Source organism: Capsicum annuum, chromosome 8 (assembly GCF_002878395.1).
Source record: "Capsicum annuum cultivar UCD-10X-F1 chromosome 8, UCD10Xv1.1, whole genome shotgun sequence".
Taxonomy (NCBI): domain Eukaryota; kingdom Viridiplantae; phylum Streptophyta; class Magnoliopsida; order Solanales; family Solanaceae; genus Capsicum; species Capsicum annuum.
Genome location: NC_061118.1, coordinates 1,687,425 through 1,700,727, shown reverse-complemented (window position 1 = coordinate 1,700,727; position 13,303 = coordinate 1,687,425). Strand labels below are relative to the sequence as shown.

Genomic DNA, 13,303 nt, shown 5'->3' with positions numbered 1-13,303 from the left:
GGCCCAAAAATTGTTCGTTTGCACCGTTTCGCTTTTTTGACCACCCAGATCGCCCCCATTCGTGAAAACGTCCCATAATAGGCCACTCCCCAGCCTGGCTAGGAAAGCCCGATCAATTGTCAGTCAAAAACACGCCCGGACCTCAGCCCACCCAAAACAATCGTGGGCTATAGCACACCGATTTGGGCCAAAAATGACCCGTTCGCATTGTTTTGTCGTTTGAACACCTAAACTGCCCCATTCGTAAAAAAAGCTCACACAAGGCCGCTCTGCAGCCTGCCAGGGCAGTCGGTCGATTTTCGGCAAAACACAAGCCCGGACCCCAAGCCCACCCTAAAAACCATGGGATATAGCACACCGATTTGGCCCAAAAATGTCCAGTTCGCGTCGTTTTGCCCGTTTGACCTCTCAAACCGCCCCATTCGTGAAAAAGGCCTACACTAGGCTACTCCCCAGCATAGGTGGGGTAGCCCGATTAATTTTTAGCATAAAACACACCCGGTCCCTAGGCCCACCCCAAAAATTGTGATTTGGCTCGAAAGTGGCTCGATTGCGTCTTTTTGCCCATTTGACCACCGAAATTGCCCTATTCGCGAAAAAGGCCCACACTAGGCCTCTCCCTAGCCTGCCTGGGGTAACCCGATCAATTTTCAACCAAAAACACACCCGGCCCTGAGCCCACCCAAAAAATCTTGGGCTATAGCACACCGATTTGGCCCAAAAATAACTCGTTCATGCCGTTTTGCCCGTTTGACCATCCAAACTGCCCCATTCGCAAAAATGGCCCACACTAGGCCGCTCCCCAGCCTGCATGGGGCTACCCGATTGATTTTTGGCCAAAAACACACCCGACCCTTGAGCCCACCCTAAAAAACGTGTGCTATACAACACAAATTTGGACCAAAAATGGCCCGTTTGCGCTATTTCACCCGTTTGACCACACAAACCACCCCGTTCACAAAAAAGGCCCATATTAGGCAATTCCCCAGCCTGCATAGGGCTGCCCGATCAATTTTCAACCAAAAATAAGCCCGGACCCTGGGCCCACCAGGAAGACCATGGGCTATAGCACACCGATTTGGCCCAAAAATAGCCCGTTCGCACTGTTTCGCCCGTTTGACCACCTAAACCACCCCATTCGCAAAAAAAGCCTACACTAGACCGCTCCCCAACCTGCTTGGGGCAGCCCGATCGATTTTCAACAAAAAATATGCCCGACCTTCGGGTCCACCCCAAAAATCGTGGGTTATAGCCCACCAATTTAGTTCAAAAATGGTCTGTTTGCACTATTTCGCCTGTTTGACCACCCAAACTGCCCCGTTTGCGAAAAGGCCCATACTAGGTCACTCCCCAACCTTCCCGAGGCATCCCGATCGATTTTCATCCAAAAACACGCTCGGACCCCGGGACTATCCCAAAAATCGTGGGCTATAGCACACTGATTTGGCCCGAAAATGATCTGTTCACGTCGTTTCGCCCGTTTGACCACCCAAACCGCCACGTTCGCAAAAAAAACCCACACTAGGCCGTTTCCCATAATTTCTGGGGCAGCCCGATCAATTTTCGGCCAAAAACACGCATGGGCCCCGAGCCCACCCCAAAAATCGTACGTTATAGCACACCAATTTTTTTGAAAAATGGTCTGTTCACATTGTTTCGCTTGTTTGACCATCCAAACTGCCCCATTCGTGAGAATGGCCCATATTAGGCCACTCCCAGCCTGCCTGGGGCAGTCCAATCGATTTTCAGCCAAAATCAGGCTCGGTCCCCGAGCCCACCTCGAAAACCGTTGGCTATAGCACATCGATTTAGCCCAAAAATGGCCAGTTCGCACCGTTTCTCCCGTTTGACCACCTAAACCGCCCCGTTCGCGATAAAAGCCCACACTAGGTTGCTCCCCAGCCTGCCTAGGTAGCTCGGTCAATTTTTGGCCAAAAATACGCCCGCTCCCCGAGACCACCCCAAAAATCGTGGGCTATAGCACACCGATTTTTCTCGAAAATAGCCCGTTCACGCCGTTTCGCCCGTTTAACCGCCCAAACCGCCTCATCCGCGAAAAAGGCCCACACTAGGCTGCTCCACAGCCAGTCTGGGGCAGCCTGGTCAATTTTCAACCAAAAACATGTCAACCCCCGGGCCTACCCCAAAAACCGTGGGCTATATAGCACACCAATTTGGCCCAAAAATTCCCCGTTCGTGTTGTTTTGCTCGTTTGACCACCCAAATGGCCCCGCCCACCCAAACAGCCCACACTAGGCTGCTAGCTGCTTCCCAGCCTCCCCGGTATGCTCCGGTCGATTTTCGACCCACGACACGCCACTCCCAAAATCGTGTGCTATAGCACACCGATTTGGCTCAAAAATTGCCCCGTTCGCACTATTTTGCTCGTTTGACCACCTAAATGGCCCCGCCCATACTAGGCCGTTCCCCAGCCTTCCTGACACTCCTCGATCGATTTTCAACCCATGGCACACCCGGACCCCGGACCCATCCGTGGACCCGTGGGCTATAGCACACCGATTTGGCCCGAAAATGCCCTGTTTCGTCCGTTTGACCACCAAATGGCTCTGTCCACCCAAACGGCCCACACTTGGCCGCTCCCCAGCCTCCCTAACACGCCCCGATTGATTTTCGATCCATGAAACGTCCATACCTCGAGCACACCCCCAAAATCGTGTGCTATAGCACACCAATCTGACTCGAAAATGCCCCATTCGCACCGTTTCGCTCGTTTGCCCACCCAAATGGCCCTGCCCACCCAAACGACCCTCATTAGGTCACTCCCCAGCCTTCCTGGCACTCCTCGATCGATTTTTGGCCCACGACACGCCCAGACCCCGAGCCTACTCCTGCAACCGTGGACTATATCACACCGATTTTGCCCGAAAATGCCTTGTTCACGCTGTTTTACAACCCAAGTGGCCTCACCCACCTAAACGGCCCACACTTGGTCGCTCCCCAGCCTCCCTGGCACGCCCCATCGATTTTTTACCCACGACATGCCCGGACCCTGGGCCCACCCCCAGAACCGTGGGCTATAGTACAACCCTAAATAACTTTCCTTGTATTATCATCGCAAGATAACAGTTTGCACATCACTATTTTAGCCTGATACACTGAAACTTTCGCTATATATGGAGTCGGGAAAAGCCCAGACTATGAGGTTTATTGTATGTAGTTTTATCGTGCATTTGGGCGAAAAGCTATTTCCACAACTAGAACTCGTTACCTCCTAACCACATAACAACTTTACCAATTACACCAGCCCCTCCCCACCAAGTAGGGCTGAGCATATTTTGGCTCAAACCGAAAAAACAAATCAAAATTTAATTTTGGTTTCGGTTTTTTGGATTGATTTCAATTTCAAATTTTAAGAATTCGATTAAACCATTCGATTTCAATTTTTTCAAAAAAAAATCGTTTTAACTGAAAAATTAAAATTCTATTATATATATATATATATATATATATACATAATGTTTTTCAATTATTTCATCTCATCCATGTTTAGCTATTTATATCTGATACATAATGTTTTTCAATTATTTCATTTCATCCATGTTTAGCTATTTATATCTGAAAATGAAAGATAAGTTTGAAAAAAAATTATTTTTTCTAAAAGAAATACCAATTTTAAATGTCAGTCATGACAAAGAAAAGCTCAATACTTTAATCTCCAAAACCAAAATAAAAATCCGAAATAACCAAACCGAATTTATAAAAAACGAACCAAACCGAATTTACTTCGATTTGATTACAATTGTCATTTTAGTCAATCCAAAAATCAAATAATTGAACCGATATTAAACAATCAAACCGAATGTCCACCCCTACCACCAAGGGTCTATCGAAAACCATCTCTCTACCCCACATATATATTGTCGTACATCCTACCTTTCCCATACCCAACTTGTGAGATTACACTGGGTATATTGTTGTGTACATTCTCCTTGCAACGTAAAGTAATTTCGTTCCATTAAAATATATACTAATGAAGGTAACTTGGATTACAAAATGTGACTACTTGCTACAAAAGATGAAGTTGAAAGGACAAACTGCACCCACAACCCTCAAAAATATTACTGCTAAAATTCCGTTGATGACCTCGACAAAATTTATTGGAAAGAACAATCACCCGAGGGAGAAACCGGAGGAGATCAATTGGACGTCGTGGACAAGGGAGTAGTAACGTAGCCATTTCCTGATCGATTTTCCCAGCCTAGTTCAGAAAGATCACTCTCAAAGAAGGATTCGTGGAGAGCCCTTACACATTGTTCCGCTTCATCGTCATTTACTATCAACGAGATATTGACCTATGCATCGGATAGAAAAGCCGAGTGTTATTGGCAAAGAACTAACAAACTTTCTCCAGTAGGCATGATTTACGTATAGCTATGAATAGAATAAACGGTAGATTACCTTGGATGCACCTTGAGAGATCATTTGAACATTGACCCCATTGGTACGCATAACGTGGAAAGCCTGTTGTTTAAATCACGCAAAGAGACACAAATCGGAGTCAGAATAAACTATAGGATAACGAGATTGAGCGAGCTTGAGACGATCATGCAGTACATTGAAGCTAAAGCACCCATGCAATACGTAATTTTTATGTTGCTCGGACTCTTCAAAAATGTTACTGCATTGTGTCGGATCCTACAAAAATGCACTACGATCCGAGACACACCCTTTGATATTTTTGAAGAGTTCAAGCAACATAGGTAATTTTATACCATAGAAACAAGTTCTGGAAGAATAAACAAATGGAAATTCTGCAGATCACTAAATGGATGTCTACGGAGATTGTAAAGTTCAGTAATAAGCGCTCAAAGCACCTTTTCCAGAATCAACGACGACCTCTGGACGTTCCCAATCAGAGAGATGATTGCTCGGTTTTGAAGTAGATTCACAACTGCAATTTTCTCTAGTTCTTCTACAACGTGATCAAGCTCCTGCACGATGCAGTAATTAAGAATGTTAAAATGAACAAATGAAATTAGGAGTATGTAACATATGAGCATACGAGAGTTGAGTCGTTTCAGGAACTGGTAGTGAACACTTGAAATTTAGAAGATAATCGTACGCTTGCCTGTTGAATTAGTTCTCTGCTCCAAAGTTTTGATGGGTCCAACGTCAAGGAAATACTAACTTCACTTGTCGCAACGACATCAACAGATATCCCTAAATCTTCAAAGATGGAGAAAACCTGAACAAGAACTGTATCAGATTCTTGGCTTCGGAGCAAAGTACTCAAAGGTTATTCGGCAACTACTTACCTTTGCAAGGAAGCCAAATTGACCAAGCATACGGGTACTAGCGATATCCAACATGGTTACATTTCGTTTCAGAACAATACTTGTAAGTACCGCCTGCAAGCATAGAGGGAGGAAAATCACATTAGTTTTTCATTATTTCTGCAGATAAATTAATTAGCCAAAAAAAAAAAAGAAGAAGCTCTGACCTTACTCATATCTCTTGTTTTAACAATAACGGTACCGGGAGCTTTAGGATTATACGAGTTTTTAACCCTAACAGGAATATCACCCTCTCTAGCAGGCCGCATGGACTGTGGATGAAGGACCTGTAGAAACATTTCAAAGAGCAGAAGTATCAACGGAGCAGCATAGCTATCCTAAATGCACTTGAAGCTACCAATTTCATTCCATCAATAGTACTCGCTCCGTTTCAATTAGTTTGTCAGCTTTTGACTTGGCACAGCGTTTAAGAAAGAAAAGAAGACTTTTGAATCTTGTGGTCTTAAACTAAAGATACGTGGAATGTAGCAAAATGTCCTTTCGTGTGCCCTAAAACATGACATGAGGAAAGTTGAAATTAACGAGTCGTCAAGAAAAGGAAAGATTGCATTCTTTTTGAAACGGACTACAAAGGAAAGTAAGACAAACAAATTGAAATGGATGGAGTAATAATTTTGGTAGGAAATCGTGTTACTTTGAAGAACGTTTTTAGCTGGCTGGAGGCCGTCACTTAATTCTTGCCATGATTAAATAATCCATGGTTTTTCAACCTCGATTTGATATCTTTTCTATCAAACTACAGATAGCCTGAACCTATAAGAATTGTTTATAGAAACATTTGCAAGTTAAATGCTGTAATCAACTCCGTATGACTCCACCAAATGCCACATCAAATGGTCAAATAAACAGGTCAACAAAGATGATCAAGCTGACGAGTTAAGGGGACAGTGATACAACGGTGCTCCGAGGTCCTAACAAGAGAGATTTTACTCAACAACAAGAATCATCACCTCCAAGAAAGAGGTTCTCCGAAAAACTTCTTGACTAACTCGTCCGAAGGTAATTAGGAAACTAAATCACTAAGACAGGCTACAATTGGCATATCCAAATCAAAGAATTTCTGAAACAGCTAACAATACCTGTGCGCCGAAGTATGCAAGTTCAGCTGCCTCGTCAAAAGTTAGATATGGCACGGTCTCTGCCCGTGGATATATGTTGGGATCACATGTCAAGACACCATCAACATCCTTCCAGACCTGTCAATAACACGACAAACAGATTCAGATCTAGACAGTAATATCACACTTGCTTGATTGCACCTCTTGTGCTTATACAAGGACGAGTGCAAATTAAACATGTATGTTATCACACTGACAGCAGACCCTATGGGCAGGGTCCGGAGAAGGGCCGGACCACAAGGGTCTGTTGAACATAGCCTTAACGTGCATTTCTGCAACAACTTTACCAGTTACACCAAGGTTCCCCTTATTCTATCACACTGACAGCAATTAATAAAAATAGTATATTCAAGATTCAGTGACCAAGTAGTAACCTGAATTTCACGTAATCCTAATGCTTTTCCAATTGTCGTTGCAGTCAAGTCACTACCACCCCTACCTAGTGTAGTGATAGCACAAGTCCTCCAACCCTTCAATCAGATAGATACACAGAACATTGTTATTCAGGAACTGCAATCTCAAGGGAAAAGCAACTCGAAAAAATGCATGAAGTTCAAAATAGAAGCACCTTTCCAAGAAACCCAGTGACAATAGGGATCGCAGGATCACTCATCCAATCACCAGTTAATCTCTTTGCAACAGCAGGATAAGTTGCTTCCAATATATCCGCATTAGTAAAATCATCAGTAGTTATAATACCCATCTCAAATGCATCATACTGCGAGGAAAGACAAAAGAAAATAATCAGCATCTTAATACATAAGGTACCAACATGTTAACAAGATCTAAATAAGTACAAGGAAAAAAGCAGCTAGCATTCTTGTAAAGGCAGGACCGGCATTACAATGATTTTGGAACCTTGACCACTTTTTACACACACGTACATATGTGTGCATGCGCGTGTGATAAGTGGTCAACGTTCTGAAAATCTTATCATTCTGATCCTGCCTTTACAAGAATGTGATTGCATATATATGCGTCTCTGTGTGTGTGAAAGTTTGGAAGTGTGAGAGAGAGAGACAGACCAAGTAAGATGCATGAAGCTAAAAGTATGTCGTAACAAGATTAAGAGAACAAAATAAATGAATTAATTTGGCAAAATATTCCGTGTATCAAGAGGCAGAGAACACAGTATTTTAATGAACTTCAAGAAGTATATTTTTTTGAGATAAACTCCAAGAAAATAGTTATACTCAGTTTATTGCATATTAGAAGTTGGAAACTTTAAAAATGGAGAAACTGACAGCTGAAAGGAACTCCAAATTTCCAGGTCCTATGTGAACATTATCCAAGAAAATATTACATTCTTCTTGTACGGTACAGGATTAGAACTAAACCTGGGGACGGAGGCATACACTTGACTAGATAAGGAAAGGAATGGTCTAACCAGTCAGCATATAGAACATCATGTAGATGGCCAGTAAGTAGGCAACTTATATTTTGCAGCCAATTATGTGTTCAAGAAACTCTTTCTATAACATGCCACAAGTAGTTTGATAATATCCAGGGTAATTCATTTCCTAGACCTATTCTTATTCTGATGATGCTTAGCTTTCTGTTTCATATGCAACAACGGAATAAGTCTTAGAAAGTCCTTTGCATCTAACAATACAAGGCATCATAGTATTATTAATAGTATTCTTTATATGTACTTTTAACGTACTTTTCAGTTTTATTTACTCCTTCCACCCCATTTTATGTGTTGTCATTTCCTTTTTAGTCCATCCCAAGAAAAGACAACTAAAAAATAAACTATAAGAGGGGCAATTTTGTAAACTTTACAAAGTCATAACTCATTTCGTAAACTCCATGCCCGGTCAAAAGGCGACACATAAAATGGGACGGAGGGAGTAATATTTACTAAGACGATGATATGATATGAGCTTAAATGAAGAAATAAGGATTCATATAGCCGAACCCCAACTTGTTTGGGACTGAGGCATAGTTGTTGTTGTTGTGTAGCACCAATCAGGGAAAAAAGTCATGTACTCATCTAAATAATAGCTGGAGAAAAAAAAAACATACTTGGCGGGCTTTTACACCACGTTTATTCAAATATGCGGCAAATATTCTTGTGGACATGCACTCTCCAAAGGAGACCAAGTAATCCCTTGCTCGTGGAGTCAACTCTTTCATCAAAGCAATTCCATTCAAAAGTTGTTCCAGTTCAAGTAGATGCTCTACAAATTTTCCCAATAAGATATGATACGGTTAAAAAGACAAATTTGAGAATTACTTCTCGATGATCTGGTATCCTACTAGCAACAAATAGAAGAACTCATGGACGCAAACAATAAAATACTCATTACAATGGAGCTTCAACTAATCACTTACTTGAAATGGTAGAACTCTCTATTCCAAGTTCGTCTATTGTCCTGAGTCACGCACATAAAATGAGGAATTAGAATAGATCAACGTAATGAAAAATGATTCTGGAAGTAAAATAACATTCATAATGAAGGTTCTCATCTTCACCTAAGATGGAGCTCTTTTACATAAGCCAATTCTTTCATATCGGAAACATTGGAAACACCACAGCTCTCAGCCTTTTCACCAGCCTGAAATGCATATATGCATATAAATAAAGAGAGTTGTAAATTCTTAAAGATCGTTATAATGGTTTTGTGGTTTGAAGCCGTACCAACAAAAGGTTGTTTGTTGTCTTTCCCATTGCGGAGAGAACAATAACAGGTCTCTCTTCCGGAAAGCTAAGAATAAGATCAGCTACTTCTCTCATTCTTTCGGCTGATGCTACTGATGAACCACCAAACTTCATAACGCAGGTTAATTCACCGGGAACCTCCCCAAAAGATTCATTCTTGGGCTCTTTGGGATTAACTACATCGGCTGCTTGTGCTTTACATATCACTCTATGCACTCTTTCAAAACAAGAAGCCTTCAAAGATTTACTTGGTGTAGAAGCAAAGGGGACAATAGCCACAAAATCAAGCTGTGGGAAATGCACGCTTCTTAGGAATAAAGTTGGGTAGGGAGATTTAATCCCACAAAAATGTGACAAGGTTGCCATAATAAATTGGCTAAAGAACCTTTGGAAAAGAGGATGTAAATGACAATAAGGTTCTTTCGACGAATGAAGTGACTCGAATTCGACAAAAAGCAGAGAGAGCCAATTAACTTAGCTAATTAGCTCCCCCTGCTGAAAAGATATTCCGAGAAGTCAAGCAATCCTGCACAATTCAGCAACGAAATGAGCCTACTTCAAATACAAGCATAACAAAACAATACATCAGAACTCCCATTTATAGAAACAATACACTGACATCCCATTAACTTTAAACAACCATATTTGGCAGTACACTAAACGCTGACTAAGATGATAATTAGATTATACATTAGACGAGTTTAACCTATAGGTTATTTATTACATATTTCAAATACACCCTTCATATGGAAATCGTCGTGCAGTAAGCTTTGATAGAGTATTGACAATGAATCCATACTACATATCAGTAATGAGTAGGAAAAATAAGAACTTTGTGTCGTAGAGAAATATAATACTATCAAAGTTTAAAACTTTAATGAAGATCAATAATACAATGAATACGAGAATCTCAAAATCTTTGAAAATGATATCGATATCAAAGGTGTGAAATAAAACAACATCTATTAGGAGCCCAGAGTAACAATCCTCCCAAAGCCAAAACAACATTAACATTATTGTTTCCAAAAGATCATAAAAACTTCATTCACGATTGTTCTATAACATTATTGAAAGAACCCCACCTTCCATTAAACGAATAACAATCATGCCAACAACAAAAACAACATACCTAATGTATTTTCACAAAGTGGGGTCTAGGGAGGGTAAAGTGTATCCAGTCCATACCACTACCTCCACTACCTCAGATGAAGTAGAGAAGCAGTTTGACAGATAGCAGTATAACAAACAAAAAAACATAAACGTAAACAACAAAATGGGATAACATGTTGCTAGATAATAACGGAAAATCATGCCAATCAACAATGATATAGAAATGAAAGATGTGAAACAAAACAAGGTATACGTCCCATCTGTTCTAGCCTTAGTGGACACAGTTACATGGACTGTTTATATTGGGTGGTGGGAAGTGACACGTATGTTGGGAATTTCATGAATTAGTCGAGTTACATGCAAGCTAGCCTACACATCACAATTATCAAAAACAAAAGATATATCAGAACCTCAGATTAACATTTCTCCCATAACCAAACCAACATTAACATTATTGTTTCCAAAAGATCATAAAAACTTCATTCGTGATTGTTCTATAACATTATTGAAAGAACCCCACATTCTGTACAATCATGCCAATACAACAACAACAACAACAACAACAAAAAACACAGTGTATTCCCACAAAGTGGTGTCTAGGGAGGGTAAAATGCACACAGTCCATACCGCTACCTCCAAAGAAGTAGAGAGGTTGTTTCCGATAGACCCCGGCTCAAGAATATACAATCATGCCAATCAACAATGATAAAGAAATGAACGATGTGAAACAAAACAAGTATAGGTCCCATCTGTTCTCGTCTTGGTGGACACAGTTATATGGACTGTTTGTTTTGTGTGGTGGGAGGTGACACGGATCTCGTGAATTTTATGAATTAGTCGAACTGCATGCAAGCTGGCCCCACACAACACAATAATCAAAAACAAAACAAAACAAAACCAACATCAACACAGTGTTATTCCCAAAAGATCATAAAAATTTCATTCACAATTGTTCTATATTCATTCAAGATCATTTACAAGACTAATAAAAAGAACCCCAAAATCCCATTACAGCTCAAAATCAACAAAATAATTAAAATAATAATAATAATTACATAAACACAAGGAAAAAAATTAAAAAAAAAAATTATCTTACCTAATTAAAATTGCTTTTTGAAGCCAAATCTTGAAATTCAGTTAATGGTGTCAATAGGTGAACGTGGTTACAGCTTTGGCGGCTGTATTTTTGTAAAATTTGTTCACTAGTTATATATATCCTTAGGTTTTTGTTGCTTTCTTTTATGATTTTTTTTTTTTTTAATTACTTCATCCCTCTATTTTTATTTGTCCATCTGTTCATTTTAGATATCCAATAATATTTATTTAATATACAAAATTAATGAATAATTTAGCTAATTTTATACATTTTATATTTAGTATTAAATACGATTTATTATCTAATATATTTTCTAAAATATTAAATTTATTATATTCACAGGGTAATATGATAAAATTATCATATTATTCTTTGGATATAATAAATTTAATGTTTTGAGAAATGCATTAGATAATGAAACGTATTTAAAGATATGAGTATTTTTTTCAACTATGTATCAGATATTAATTTTTTTTTCTTTGATTCATCAATATCTAACTCTGATGCTATGGCGAAAATCAACCTCATATATGAAATACTTTCGCTAACAATAATTTCATCACTTTTGTAACTTTTATAAACGATTTTACTTTGTCAAACTCTAAAATGTCTCAAGAGAATCGATATGTTCATGATGAACAGAGTAGGAACGATCAGAGAAGAAAATTTCTAGGAGATTTTGATTGAATGAGCTTGATTTGTTTATTTAAATCTGAAATTATGAACTTTTTGGGAGAAGTATTTATTTTTTGAAAGAATATGATGAAATCAACTTGAATTGATTTTTCAAATTTCAAAAATATGATGTTGTTACGTATTTTATGTATTTTAAATGATAACTTCTTTAATTACGCATGTTAATTGCTCAACTATAGGCTTAATTACCGTTTCTTTTCATTTTTAACCGCATTTAATATGCTAATAATGTATCATAAACTAATGTATCATGACGTAGACTAATGCATCATATATAAAAATTTATGTAATTATTATAAAAGTAGGGAGAGAAGCTAATTAGATAAGAAAGTGTTGAGATTTATGATGTTTATATTTTTTAAAAGTCCAATAATTAGATGATATCAAGTATAAGTTTCACTTGTAATTAAGATTTTTTCTTAAAAGAGTTGGCGAATCATTTTGCTTAAGGATGTGTTTGGTATGATGGAAAATATTTTTCTGGAAAATAAGTTGGTTTTCTACTTATTTTCTCATGTTTGGTTGATGAGTGAAAAATATTTTATGGTGTTTAGTTGGTGAGTAGAGAAATATTTTTTAGAAAAATATTTTCTAGTGTTTGAATGGTAAGTAAAAAAAATTTTTTTTTAGAAAATACTACTAACTGTTAACTAATATATCAGTGTCTCTAACAACTCAACAATTTGTAAGAAATAATTTAAACATAAGAAATAATATCAATATCGAATACTAAAATACTACAATCACTAAATTTAAGCAACTATTAATTAGCAAATATAGGATACACTTTTCAACATTTTGTCAGGACAATCTCAAGATACTATAATCAATAGAAATATAATGGAACGACAAGCTTATTCAACCTCGTGAAACAAGTTACATCGATGACAAGATGAAATATACAATTAGCAAAAGTAACATAGGTATGTCTTCCTCTATGAATATGAAAATAACAATACATTCAACGAACATTGAAAATGGAAACAGTTCGGACTTCACTATTTTTTATTTGGGAAAAGGGTCAAATATGCCCCTCAACTTTGTAAAAAGGTTCAAATATACCCTTCGTTACAAGTTTGGTCCAAATATGCCCTCGCCGTTAAAGTTTAGGAGCAAATATACCACTAAACTTTGCGAAAGGGTCCAAATATGCCCTCTGTTACATGTTTGGTTCAAATATGACTTTGCTATTAAAGTTTAGGAGCAAATATACCCCTTAAATTTGCGAAAATGTCCAAATATGCCCTCCGTTACAACCCATAATAATAATAATAATAATAATAATAATAATAATAATAATAATAAT

At 38.6% G+C, this 13,303-nt stretch overlaps 1 protein-coding gene across 2 annotated transcripts; it reads right to left on the bottom strand.

Moving 5' to 3' along the window:
* Positions 1-3,950: 3,950 nt before the first annotated feature.
* Positions 3,951-12,117, bottom strand: LOC107838766 (aspartokinase 2, chloroplastic). Of its 2 annotated transcripts, none has more exons than XM_016681958.2 (14): positions 11,302-12,117; positions 9,075-9,621; positions 8,909-8,991; positions 8,768-8,808; positions 8,459-8,613; positions 7,002-7,151; positions 6,808-6,903; positions 6,395-6,511; positions 5,462-5,581; positions 5,277-5,369; positions 5,090-5,206; positions 4,836-4,952; positions 4,420-4,482; positions 3,951-4,313 (listed from the first exon to the last, which is right to left on the bottom strand). In XM_016681958.2, exons 2-14 carry the CDS (start codon positions 9,459-9,461, stop codon positions 4,158-4,160), a joined length of 1,695 nt encoding a protein of 564 aa, XP_016537444.1. In that variant the 5' UTR covers positions 9,462-9,621; positions 11,302-12,117; the 3' UTR covers positions 3,951-4,157. The 2 variants fall into 2 exon arrangements, with proteins under 2 accessions (XP_016537444.1, XP_016537443.1); XM_016681957.2 differs by having other exon boundaries at positions 5,084-5,206; positions 11,302-11,532.
* Positions 12,118-13,303: the final 1,186 nt, after the last annotated feature.